General features: G+C 36.4%; 1 protein-coding gene across 16 annotated transcripts in view; it reads left to right on the forward strand.

Annotated features, from left to right (window-relative positions):
* LOC107216568 (histone deacetylase 4) overlaps nt 1-13,559 on the forward strand; it is a 106,313-nt gene extending 92,754 nt beyond the window's left edge. For 14 of the 16 annotated variants that reach the window (XM_046731824.1, XM_046731827.1, XM_046731828.1 and 11 more), the window contains 13 exons: nt 1,469-1,600; nt 2,050-2,132; nt 3,455-3,564; nt 4,669-4,806; nt 6,215-6,312; nt 6,840-6,977; nt 7,220-7,490; nt 7,842-8,279; nt 8,539-8,808; nt 8,921-9,267; nt 9,528-10,082; nt 10,175-10,314; nt 10,427-13,559. In XM_046731824.1, the coding sequence (XP_046587780.1) occupies nt 1,469-1,600; nt 2,050-2,132; nt 3,455-3,564; nt 4,669-4,806; nt 6,215-6,312; nt 6,840-6,977; nt 7,220-7,490; nt 7,842-8,279; nt 8,539-8,808; nt 8,921-9,267; nt 9,528-10,082; nt 10,175-10,314; nt 10,427-10,490 (2,784 nt within the window). In that variant the 3' untranslated portion in view covers nt 10,491-13,559. Of the gene's footprint in view, nt 1-1,468; nt 1,601-2,049; nt 2,133-3,454; nt 3,565-4,668; nt 4,807-6,214; nt 6,313-6,839; nt 6,978-7,219; nt 7,491-7,841; nt 8,280-8,538; nt 8,809-8,920; nt 9,268-9,527; nt 10,083-10,174; nt 10,319-10,426 lie in introns of all 16 variants that reach the window. The other 2 variants (XM_046731831.1, XM_046731825.1) reach the window with 2 other exon arrangements.
* Nucleotides 13,560-13,748: the final 189 nt, after the last annotated feature.

Here is a 13,748-nt window from a genome sequence, read left to right on the forward strand (position 1 = left end):
TATATGTATCTATGTATGTATGTATGTGTATGTGTAAAACACACACGCGTGTAAGAAAATTTATGTACGTAGGACGATGTTTTGGCTAATTATTAATTAACGAAACTTACGCCACTGCAGATATACGTTATACGTTTGTATATGGGGCATTCAATGACATCCCGATCAAGATTCTACACGGATGTCTCAGATTGGCTTTGTGATTTTTTGTACGAATGTACATACGTACGCGACGAAATACGGAATCTACCAATTTTTTTTTAAGGAATTTTTTAAACCAGCGTATCTGAAGGAGGATTTAAAAACTGGAGCAAAAAAAGCTGACATTGTAAAATCTGAAACAAATCTTATGAAATGTAACAATATTTTTGACACATATTAGAAGATGGAGATTTCTTAACACGAGAGGAAAAATTAACAAAAAATGTATAAAAATTATTATTGTCGGATTGCATTTTCGACATAAGAACGAACATTTAGAGAGATGTTATAAAAAGCTTTAATGTTCATCCTTATGTCAAAAATGCAATCCAATAACAATAACATTTATTTATCTTTTATTCCATTTTCTTATTCATCTTTCGGAGTTGTGAAATCCTCCATATTCTAATAGGTGTGAAAAAGTTTGTTATATTTTACAAGATTTTTCTGTTTTTCTTTTTTTGCCAGATTTTAGAAGGTGAGATTGTTTTTTCTCCATTTTTTTGAAATCATACTTCAGATACGCAGGGTCCAAAAACTTTGTGGTTGCGTTTTCTCGTCACGTACTTTTGTACCAAAAAAAAAACAAAAATAAAAAAAAAAAAAAAAAAAAAAAAAATTATAAAACCAATCCGAGACATCGGCGTAAAATCCTTATCGCGATTTCACGGAATGCCCCATATACACGCCGTAAGATATAAAAACGCGTGCGTTGACTAGAACGGCCTGTCGAATCTCTCTTATTATATTATCATACATATCCACCTACGTGTAATATACGTAAATACGTATTGCTCATACATAATGCCTTGATGGAAAATTACCAGTCGATCCGATGTCGGTGTGTTAAACAGCTGTGTCTCGCTGTAGCTGCTATACCGAGCTGTTGCCTCTTACTCCTGCATGGCAGGTTTAAACGGTAGATGTGCTAATTATAGACCTGCTCATGACGACATCGCATGTACGATGATTTTAATGATTCGTCGATAACGCGTGTATATGTATATGTATATGTATATATATAAAAATATATACGACAACGATAATTACACTTTTTCCACAATCGCACAACTGGTATCTCATGATACGTATATGTGTTATTGATTATCTTTTCCTTTTATTTTCTCGTTATTTTTAATGAAATGTGAACTCTGTTTTTATACCAATACAATTGATTACACACCTCTCGACACATTTGACGAGGAATGGAAAAATGTGCAATAAGAATGGTTTCAATTTTCTGTGGTTTTTTTTTTTCCTCGTACAGCTTTGGGAGCAGCAAAAACAGCTCGAGGAGCAACGGGAGAAGAGGGAAAAGGAGAGGCTGGAAGCTCTGAGGAAAAAGGACAAGCATGACCATAGCGCCATAGCGTCGACTGAGGTCAAGCAGCGGCTGCAGGTAAACATGCCATGTTATTTTTTTATACGTATACTTTACATTATTGTGCAAAAGTTGCGGTGGGAATTGAGTGTACCGTTTACCGTTCAATTCGGAAGGTGATATTCAACGATGTCTTCGAATTGTATACGGATAAGGTGAAAGAAAAATTCTTCACTTTTTTCCTCCATCAAATATTTCACCGATTATAATATACATTCCGCGGAGGGAAGGAAAACACTAATGTAAAAATAAAAAAAAAAATTAAAAATAATAAAAATGAAAACGGAGCACAGAGCTTGTAAATATGTATAAAATATGTATATATGGGTATACGAAACGAAGAATTTTGATAGGAATTTCCTGCTGTGTAGTTATACATATATGTATATATGTATATGTATATATATAACGTGCGTACGGAGCCACCGCATTCCAAACTGCAGTTTTCATTTTTTCCTCACTTACAGAGTTTCATCGTGAACAAGAAACAAAGAGAAGCTGCAGCCGCTGCAAATGGCGCAGTTCCAGGCACACCCGGATACAGGAGCTGGTGAGTAAGACGACGAAGACGGCGACACGCGTTTAACATCCAATAGAAATGTGGATGATGATAAGGCGACAAATCGCGTACATAGAAGTCGTTTCGGTTGGATCCCACTCTCTCTCTCTTTCTCTCCGTATATATTTTTTTTTCTCTCCTTTTTTTCTCTCGAAATTCTATTTTTGAACCGCACGCGTACGCCGATTACGCGGAAATCGAAAGAACCGGGGGTTCACCGTTTCAAAGCTCTTTCATTCGTGGAATACCGTATATCGATATCTCTTCCGACTATTTATTTGGCATACTTTGCTGAATATTTTATATTGCGCTTATAGTTACATGTATATGGTAGAACTTATCGGTTATGCATGCGTGTACCTGAGGTTATTATAGGCGAGGAATCATCGGGTGTATGGAATATGTAATTTGACCAGTTTAGTTATGGTCAAGTGTGTGACCGATGCTGGCCTACGTGTTCATCGGCACAGCGTACAGTCGCATCTGCGATTGATTGACAGATGTTTTCTAATATTTAAATGCATACAACCGCGTGTGTGTGTGTGTAATATGTACGAAAATATGTCTAGGCGGTAGACTGCAATTTTGAATATATTACATCCATAAGTAGGTACCGTTACGACACAACTTTTGTCTTCGGCTTTGAAATCTTTTCCTCTGAACCTCAGATTCGTTAACTTCAATAAAGTTAAAGAGATAAAAGAAAAAAGGATTTTCATTTTCCACGGCAAATCTTTGACGTTCTTTTCTACGACGAAACGGTATCGTTATTAATTAAGCGAAAGAAGGGCAGACTGCATCGCATCGCATCGCTCAAAGCTGCGAGTCGTAGGAGTTGCGGGTTCGCGGGGCATATTTTTATCATTTTTAGACTCTTATTCCAACCAGGTTTAATATTGCCGAGGCTATGCCATCCGGAACCCCCACAAAAGAGGTTAACGTCTGGCAGACTGCCCGCATTGGTTTATTCGAAAATAGAATGCAGAAATAAAAGCGATGTATGTATAGAGATCGTCCGCTTCCACGGATTTCCTCTTTGACAACGAAATCGCGTTGTCAGCTCGTTGTACGCGAAGTCCTCGTTACCACATATGTAATACGATGTATGAAAATAGTTTTGAACGATCCTTTCTACCGTCCCTTGCGAAATTCTTATTTTTGTACCTAAAAAAAATACTTTTTTTCTTTTCTCAATTATTCAGCAATTAATTTTTAGTAATTTACACCAGAATTTGTTCTTTCCATTTTTTTTTTCTTTCAACCGAAAGAATTTTCGAACACTGTCGAATGATTGTTTCATTGTTTTGGAAAAGGTTGCAGCCCCAATCGGAATCGTCGAGCACTACAAACGCTTCGCATCCCTACAGAATGCCGCAAATGTTGCAAGAGAAATTTGGCGATGATTTCCCGTTACGGAAAACAGGTAGGTCTTTATTACGTCAACTGTTAAGGTATTATTATATTGTCTGTGGATTAGTAGAGAGTGCCTACTAAAGCATGGATTCGCATTGTCAAAATTTATATATTCACCATTGGAACTCTTTTATCGGCTCCTGTACGAATATGAAATTGGAACATTTGCAAAAATAAATACAACGTCAGTTTTATTTAAAGCATTGGTCTTTGTCTCTTGAGTTATGACAATAAAAATCACTGTGTACACAGCCTTGATCGTCGTCCTTGATGTTATTTTACTTATGTTGTTGGTTTGTTTTTATTTTTTTATTTTTTATTTCCAATAAAAGTATGTTTGTTTTGAGTTTGCTTGTGACTTTGTGCTTTAATATTTATTATTTGATTATTTTCTTATACTAGAGTTTTAAATCCCTTACACATAGCCATGCTGTATGTTACACCGCTTGACAATTCATGATAACAAATTCGTTAATTGTATTATTTATCTGTAATACTACATTAACGAGTAACAGTGTCTGTCCGGATTACGTAGAGATGTTACAGGCAAAATCTATATTTATCTACATAAACGATAAATAAATAAACCGAACGATAATCGGAAGACAGAAAAAATTAATCCCTTTATATTTGATCACTTGCGATTGGAGTAAATTTGTTTAAACTGAACATTTTCATACGTTGCGTTTAAATTCGTGCTTCGGAAAAACGTTTTGAGTATACATTTGATACAAGATTCTTATGTATACCTTGACGGCGTTGCCTACATATCTTTCGTTCAAGCTTTCATAATGTTTGTTGAATATAATTCACGCTTGTCACACACTTTGTACGAATACTGCAATATAATATTTTATTAATCTTTGGTTGAAAATTTGAGGTATTTGTCAATATTTAACGAAGCACACCTTGCATACGGACATGGCTATGTGCAGCTGTTGTACATAACTACGTGTACGAAGTCACAGAGAATGCGATTGATTTTCTTTAATTGACGTTATTTGAGAAAAAATTTAGTTTGTCGAATGAGCGTGGTTGTTAGACAGTTTAGTAATGTAAATCGTTATGGTATGATGACTAACCCTGGCTGATTGATTGGCTTGGCCCTCGCCAGCCTCGGAGCCAAACCTGCTCAAGCTGCGACTTAAGCAACGTGTCATGGAAAGGAACATGGCTGCGCCAAGAAATTCACCGCTGACCCGGCGTAAGGATCGCCTCCTGTCCCATCTCAAGCGGAAATCCCTCTTAGCAAGTACGTTTGACACCCTTGTCTACGGCTACTGTCTGGGAAAAAGTTGATAATATCGGAGGAGAGGAATAATATCATTTCGCACATTCGCTTGTCCGTAATATTCTCCACGAAGAAAAGTAATTTCATAAGATCCTGCATCTCTTTTTCCTCGATAGTAGAATAATAAACCTAAGAAGTATTATTCGGCATCAAACACGAACTTTTAGCCGCGTGTCGAAGAGTCGTTTACGGTAGAAGAATACACAGAACGAACGGTGAAAAATATCGAGTCTCGTTATTTATTGTCCTGTTCATCCTCGTTAGAAAATTTTCAGTTCAAGTTTCAGTCAAAGTTTTGATGTATCGAAGAGATATATTCGCGAAAAGAAACCGCCCGTATCATGCACAATCATGTACGTATACTTTTTCACAAAACTGCCGTATCATTAATTCCTTTTATTGGCACACAAACATTGCACAATTATATGGCGTAATAGCTATATTAAGATGCTCCGTCAAGCGTCAAGAAAGTTTACGTATTTCTCTTCTCTTCCTCTCGCAAGGTTGATAAATTGCTTTGGCAGAACCACGCAAACGGAGTGGTAACTTTTTTTCATAATCTTACTATTGTAGTTACGTTATGCCATCTAATCTTAATTCTACCGTCAAATTATTCCTGTACACAAATTTTCGCCGAAAGGGTTTTTTAATAATTTTTTTTTTTTTTTTTTTTTCATTTTATCATCTGCATTTTGTTATTTTTATGGAAATTTCAGGTGCGGTGTAGTGATATTACCGCTATTACAATGAGTGTGTATACTAAATGTACACGTGGTGTGTACGGAATTAAGTGACTCATTGTAATGATACGATATAATATTCATAGTTATAATTACCCTGACTAAGAATATTATTAATATGTTTTATTAATTTTGTTGCATTCGTTTTCGATTAATTGGATGTTGTCATGATTTTGTTAGTGTCTAGTAACCGCATGAAAAAAAGCAAACAGAAAAAATTAACAATTTGTAGATTTACAGTTTTTCAAGTTTAATTTCAAAGTGAGGATAAAAATTGTTATACACATTTATTCATTCTTTTTTTTTTCCGTTACGCATCAAAGATCATACACGATTTCACACCTCCAAAATCAACTGTGAATAATTGTTGAACTACAGCTTAAGTTCAAGGTATATATACATACATTTGAGTCAACTTGCCCGGTATCATTTACGGAAACAACGAATGATCTTATATCAAGTATTTGAAATAAATCTGTATAAATTCTCATTGACTATATCATCCACTTGTGATGGAGTAAAATCATCGTCGATACTTGAATCATACATATACTATAATCACAATGAGATATTATTAGTATAACTTCGGGTAATTGAAGGCATTAAGTAAATGAGTCTTTATCTTTTAGATTCTGGTAGCAATCCTGAATCCGGGCCTAATTCACCACCGACAGTAAACAACTCGCAGGCAAGTCCTACCGCAGGCAGCAATACTCCAATACAAGAGGTACGTACATCATTAGTTAAAAGCTTCAAGTATTCAAGAATTCATATTCATATTGAAGTGTGCTGAGTTTTATACATATGAGCTAAAATTCTTTTTTCCAAGAATCATGGATTCGTCATTTTTTCTGCCGACGTGGCCGTATGGCAATTTGTACGTGAATATGCATCATGTAGTGGTATTCTTAGCAAATTCTTAGACAGTTTATTTGAAAATATGTTATATCTTTAATTCCAACGTATCCCGGCCCAGGTATTAAATGAATCAAGATAAGGATATTGGTATTTATATATTCGTTTTTTTTCCGGCCAAGTACTTAATTAGTCTGGTATCTAATCGGCTTTTTGCTCTTGATCAAGATAACGCGTTGCGTCAAAAATAGAAATCTTCAAATAAAGTGACTTGTATTTATTGTTATGTACGTTATATCAGAATAGACTTATTTTCTCTGTATACACAATAATTTTCAAATGTTACGGGTAATTTCGCAACGGAAGAATCAGCTTTATTCATAAATGTATTCTTCTTAGGAGGGCGAAAACCCAGCTTACGGTGGTCCGTTGACAAGTAGTAGTCAACAGGGAAGTTTATCGGACCTTTCCTTATTCAGTTCACCGTCCATGCCTAACATATCATTGGGCAGACCTCATGTTCCATCCAGCTCAGCAGTAAGTTACGCTTCGCATTTTCCAACCATATTTTTTTTATTCATTCGTATATATTAATGCATGATTAAACCTGTAATATCATCGAGTCACCGAAGGTTTGATTTGGCATGTAGTATGCGACGTGTACGAAGAGGGTGCAAAATGATTACAGTAGATCGAACAGGAGAGGAAACCTCTGGATAATGAAATTGTCGTAGCGGAATCTCTCTCCTGACATTAGTTAATTATATCGATTCATTTAGAGTGCGACAAAATTGGCACCAGTCTCAGAAGCGGAAGTACGGGCAGCGTTCACTGCTCGACTTGGTATGCCATTGACTGGACAGATGTTGCCTGGTACCTTGCCCTTCTATCCATCGTTGACCGTAATCGAAGGTGAACCCACGTATATTCACAAGCAGATACAAAATCATGAACAAAATCGTCAACATCAGGTTTATCACGGAGCACCTATAACAGATACTCAAGTAGCACACGCAAGACTGCATAAGGCTGGTCACCGGCCTTTAGGTAGTATGTTTTCCTTTTGTTTGTACAATTTTATTCCCCCTACCTTGTTTCAGAAAATGTAGGAAGCATACCTTTGATATTTTTTTGATATGCTTTCAAAGCTGTGAAGACCAGAGAAACATTGGGTGCACCCTTTTTACCTATACAGTTTAGACATCGCAAAGTGAATGAATTTTCTCAACTTATGCAACCATCTGATTTAACGTTTTTTTTTCTCTTCTTTTATTATTCTTTATATATAATTCATGTATGAAATTTTCTCTGATTTTGCGCATGCAAGAATTTTTTCTGAAACAGGGTATGTTCTTGACATTGATACGATTTCTAACGAATAATTTTTTTCTTAACAAATAGGTAGGACTCAATCGGCTCCCTTGCCACTTGGGCATCCGATGCTTCAAGGTGGAATAATAGCACCACCAAATCACTATGAAGAGTACCTTGCGGAGAAACAACTTCATGACCAACAACAAGCTCATATTTTTTTAAAACAGCAGATTCGTCAAACCGTCCTAACCCGAGTCGGATCCAGAGGTCAATCTAACCAGCTTGACGAAGCACCGGAGAGTGAGGAATCCGAAGTTATAGATCTAACTGGCAAGAAAGATTTGTCAGAGGAAAGTGAAATTTCGAAACAGCAAAGGGAAAGAGAACAGTTCTTACAACAGCAACGAGACTTAATGATGCGCCATACTCTTCAAGTTAATGAATCTCCGGCTTATGCGGGAAGCCGATCTTCACACTCAGCGAGGCCCTTGTCAAGAGCGCTTTCTAGTCCGTTGGTGCATTTAGGTATGTATATTGCCGAAGGAAGGAAATAATCATTTACAAGTGATATTATTTGGGAGAGAAATTTAAGACGATATGATAATTTTCTTTTTCGCTACACCGTCGTATTTTTTCCCCTCCCCGTAAAATGAAGTATTTGCATGACATTAGATCTAGATGGAAGAAGTGTCACTACCTTTAGCAAGAGTATACGGCAGACAGTGTTTGTCACACATTCAAGGAGTGATTTCGATTAATAACGTGAAAATTGGGTTGCGTGAAGGGCCTCAGGGTGCTGGGGGAGATGTCTTTGCTCGGGGATCACCACATCGGCCGACTACAGGTCTTGCCTACGACCCGCTGATGCTGAAGCACGCTTGTGTTTGCGGCGAAACAGTCAGGGGTCATCCTGAGCACGGTGGACGATTGCAAAGTGTATGGGCTAGACTTTCAGAAACAGCATTGTTACAACGTTGCGATCGCGTTCGATCGCGCAAGGCCACCCTTGAGGAAATACAAACTTGCCACAGTGAAGCGCATGCGCTTTTATTTGGTACGTTTTTACTATACTTTACATTCGCAATATGAGGTATACGCTATTTTGTCAAAATTATCCGTTTACTTATTCGATCCAATATTGACGACAATTTTCTTATCTTTTAAAGGTACAAATCCGCTGAATAGGCAGAAACTCGATATGTCGAAGCTCTCTCAATTACCAATTAAGAGTTTTGTCCGACTTCCATGCGGCGGTGTAGGAGTTGATTCTGACACAACGTGGAATGAATTTCACACAGCTCCAGCGGCACGTATGGCTGTCGGATGTGTTGTGGACTTAGCATTTAAAACTGCAATGGGCGATATTAAGAATGGTTTCGCAGTTGTCAGACCACCTGGTCATCACGCTGAGACAAATCAGGCTATGGGATTCTGCTTCTTCAATTCCGTAGCCATTGCGACGAGATTACTACAACAAAAGCTTGACACGCGGAAAATATTGATCTTAGATTGGGTAAGGATCTTCTAGTACTCAATTACCAATAGGTATATCACTCAATTAAGGGGGGGATGAATGGAAAAGAGGCATTAATCAGATTGATAAGTGTATTGTTCAAGCTGCCTAGATAAAACGAGTTCTTCCAGCTATAGTTATCCTGTAAAATATGTTCGTTGCTTCATTATATAATGTGTTGGACAAACTTTACGTTAATTATTTAGAATCAAGAATTTGTCCAATTCTATTTTGAACCCTATTCTTTCTACGTTTTCAAGGATGTTCACCACGGAAACGGAACCCAGCAAATGTTCTACGATGACCCTCGTGTTTTGTACATGTCTATTCACAGACACGATGAGGGTAATTTCTTCCCAGGAACAGGAGGTCCCACAGAATGCGGTGCAGGTGAAGGACTTGGCTGCAATGTCAACATAGCCTGGTCTGGTGGCTTAAACCCACCGATGGGGGATGCCGAGTACTTGGCTGCGTTTCGTACTGTTGTAATGCCTATTGCCAAGGACTTTGATCCTGATATAGTCATTGTCTCGGCGGGTTTTGACGCAGCTATAGGTCATGCCGCACCCTTAGGAGGGTACAAAGTTAGCCCTGCGTGCTTTGGAAGAATGACGCAAGAACTGCTAACCTTAGCTGATGGAAAAGTTGTACTGGCTCTCGAGGGAGGCTATGATTTAGCTGCTATATGCGACTCTGCACAGGAGTGCGTCAGAGCCCTACTTGGTGATGAACCCACGCCGCTTCGTGAAGAGGAATTGACACGAGCGCCGTGCCAAAACGCTATTGACACATTGCAAAAGACTATAGCAATTCAAGTGCGTTCAGTTGATTAAAGATTACAATATCTTTACGTCTAATGTATTGGATGATGTTAGCAATATCTTTCTTTTTTCATGTACGATCATAGATGTCGCATTGGCCGTGTGTCAAATTGGCCGCACACACGGTGGGGATGAGTGTGATTGAGTCAAGTCAAAAAGAGCGTGACGAAACCGACACAGTTTCCGCAATGGCCTCTCTTTCTATGCAGCAGCCGACCAATCTCACGTAGGTATATAAGCCATCTTAATACGATAGTTAACATTGCACTCTTAATTGAGAATACGTAGCAGTAATCGAAGTATCAATTACTACATTATTTTCTTCTCATTTTGTACAGGACTACACCAGAACATTCCCGCGAGGTCTCCGAAGAACCAATGGAGCAGGATGAAGCTAAGTGAAACCGGTATCGACACAAACCAAGGAGTTATGAATAACTGAATAATAGCGGGTTCGTTACCGAGCCATGGTACGCTATTGCCTTGTCTTCAAATCCGTCAAAGTATCTTGATGCAAATGTACAAGTAACGATGAATCGTTCCTTGGGCGGAATGCAGGGTTTATCAAAGGTATCGGCTGTTTCAATGTGAAACTTTAAGTTATTGAAATATTAAAGGAAACCTAGATGAAAGTACGTGCATGAAGTAAATCATAAGACAAGCGTTTTGGTAGCTTGTCTCTAAAGTTGATAGGAGAACGTGGCTGAGCTACGGATTCGTTCGATTGCACGGTGTTAGATAGCCTAGGTATGAATAAATATTTGTTATGTTGTTGAGAAGTGTACTATTTTGTGGTAATATGAGATTTTCTGCTCGATGCAGTTACATGCATACGCAATGAATATGTATGAATGTCCTATTAGGTAGAACAATTTATTCACGGCAGAGTTGGGAGTTGCATACCATAACAGAACTTGCGGTTGAAAGATATGCTGAGACGGCTGAGAGCGTGAAAAAATCAAGTGACTATGGTACTTATCGCAATGTTTCGTTAATCCTATTTGATTCGTTTCATTATTAGTCGTAACTTGCGTGGAAATGATGGAATCATTTGTAATTATTATCTTAAGTATTAAAAATTGGCGTAGAAAATTATTCTATAGTGATGTTCTTTGATCTTGAAAAAGTTACTTGCAGTCCATATTGATCAATAACAAAATTAAACCGCCATAGTTTGATGACTTTCCAATTGCTCGAAAAGTATTCTATAAAAACGAATCAATATTTTTATTCGGATAAAAAATGTTGAATTAGTGTCTTGCTAGCAGACAACGAACGTTTTTTGAAATATAATTTCGCTTAGAAATAATTCAAATTCATGGACCAATAATGGAGTTCAATATGATCGAATAAATTTTCACCACGTTATACACTGATTATAGAAACACAATTTTAGTAACAACTGTGGACGGGATGTATACAGATAAAACCCCAGTCTTTTGATGTTTGTATTCTTGAATATCGAATTATTGTAGTTATGAAATAATATAAGAAATAAATGTATGCATAAGTTCAGTCTGCGAAGAACATGCATAAATTTATAAAAGACAGTAATGTTAGATTAATTTTTTTTCCTTTGCAATCGTTGCTGGGATTTTCTTAAATGCGTTGTGCTGGTCACTGGCGCTTATCAAATGTGCTTTATTCGAGAAGAATGAACAATTTAATTTTTTTTCTATCCTTGTACAGCATTCGCTTGCTTAAAGTATATATACAAAAATAACACTAAAGTTTTTATCGCATTATTTGATGTATTATGTATAGAGTTTAGAGACATAGTTTTTACGTAACAAGCATAATACAATTTAAAATTGATAGAAGAGACGGTTGAAGTAGGAGAATAATTTTGTAGGGATGATTCTTTAGCTAATTTGGTTTTCTGCTACAAACAAAGGCTGGTGCGATTTTTGTGATATTTTGTAAAAAGTTAGTGGAACTAAAGTTAAGTGAGAGTATGAGGATGGAAGAAAATGTAATTTAAGTACAAGCATTTATTTTTGTGTCGTGCATTTTACGAAGATAAGGAAAATATATAAAATTTATTATTAAACGAATTTAAGTAGATATACATATACAAATATGTGCAACACACACAACTTGACAAACAATTAAAAGAATATTCTATATACAAACCACACGGTAGTAGGAAGTAGATAAGACTCAGCGATAAAACTTGTCCCCAGTTTTGAGGAAACGTAAGAAGAATTGTCTGAATGTGATATAAGCGTCTCTTGCGGAAAACGGTGAAATTTTCGTTATAAAATGTAATAAAAAAGAAGGGCGGCGATCGTAAATTATAAACCTCCATGCTACAAATATACTTCGTAAATTCGTAAAATACGCATTTGAAGCGAGTGATAAACCAGTGAAAACCGAGTAATTGCTTTTCCAACCTCAACTGACATTAAATCCGAGATAAAGGTGGCAAACTGCGAATCGTAAGATCCATAAGGGGAAGGGGGGCGAGCGCTATACGTTAAATTGCACTCTGACAATTCCCTCTTACGTTGTCCCAAAAACTGGACCAACTTTTGAGCCGAGCGCTGCTTGAGTGTGTCTCCTTCTTACTACTCCGTGATACAAACATATAAACTATATGCATATTGTATATCTATATATTATTAAACTATAGATAATGTTTTATCACACGAATCTCAAGTGTCCGTTACATGTTGCCCAAAAATTACTGATAAAAGAAAAATGAATAAAAATTACTCGTTGTATATTGTAAGTGTGAGCCCAGCCTACTCTGTGTATAATTTACGTACTATGAACATAATGCATGATTAAGTTTTAAAATCATAAGCACGTCTATTTAAATGTAATATTGATTAGGTGTAAAACTGCTCTATACTATATTTTAGGTGATAAATTAGATATAGATGATATTTAATTATTTATAATTTAGAATCAATTATTTGATTAATTCATTTAGTTTAGTGCGAAACCATTTAAAATATTTTACTCAATGTTGTCGCGTAACTATAATATTCACGGCAATCATTGCTGTACAAAATCTGAAAACTTGCGTACTAAAATGTGATTTAAAAAGTGTATACATATATACTTTATCACGAGTTGATTAAGCTATGGTATCCATCTTTGGGCCTATGAATTTAAGTGACGATTGGAAAGTTTCGTGTTTCGAACAATCATATTCGAGGCGTTGTTGATTTTGTTCAATGCCAAGTTGTAAGTTTGCCAGCAAGTTAATGATCAAGTTTGGTTCAAACAAATAAACTTTTGACATTCCGGTATCATTCATAATAAATTGATACAAATTAGGGGTAATAAAATAGGTATCATGAGAATAGATGATAAGTTACACAAATCTATATTATTAATATTGCATATGCACGAAGTAATATCCATTATTACTTACCTTCATTGTAACAGTCCTAAATTTTTTATGTATATAAATGTACTTCTTAAATTAATTTTAAATAAAAATATAATCATTGTGTTATTCAATACTATGCTTATCGGTGGTAAGGAGATATCAACGCCAACCAACGCACTAAGTCATGTGCAAAATTTACAAGATGCGTATGATAAATGATTAAAAAAATCATCAAGTATAATTAGGCGTGTAAACACTTTATCAATCATATTCCTGTTAATATAATTCTAAACGTGAAAAATTTCGCAACTATACATGTA

Source organism: Neodiprion lecontei, chromosome 2 (genome assembly GCF_021901455.1).
Source record: "Neodiprion lecontei isolate iyNeoLeco1 chromosome 2, iyNeoLeco1.1, whole genome shotgun sequence".
In the NCBI taxonomy this organism is placed as follows: domain Eukaryota; kingdom Metazoa; phylum Arthropoda; class Insecta; order Hymenoptera; family Diprionidae; genus Neodiprion; species Neodiprion lecontei.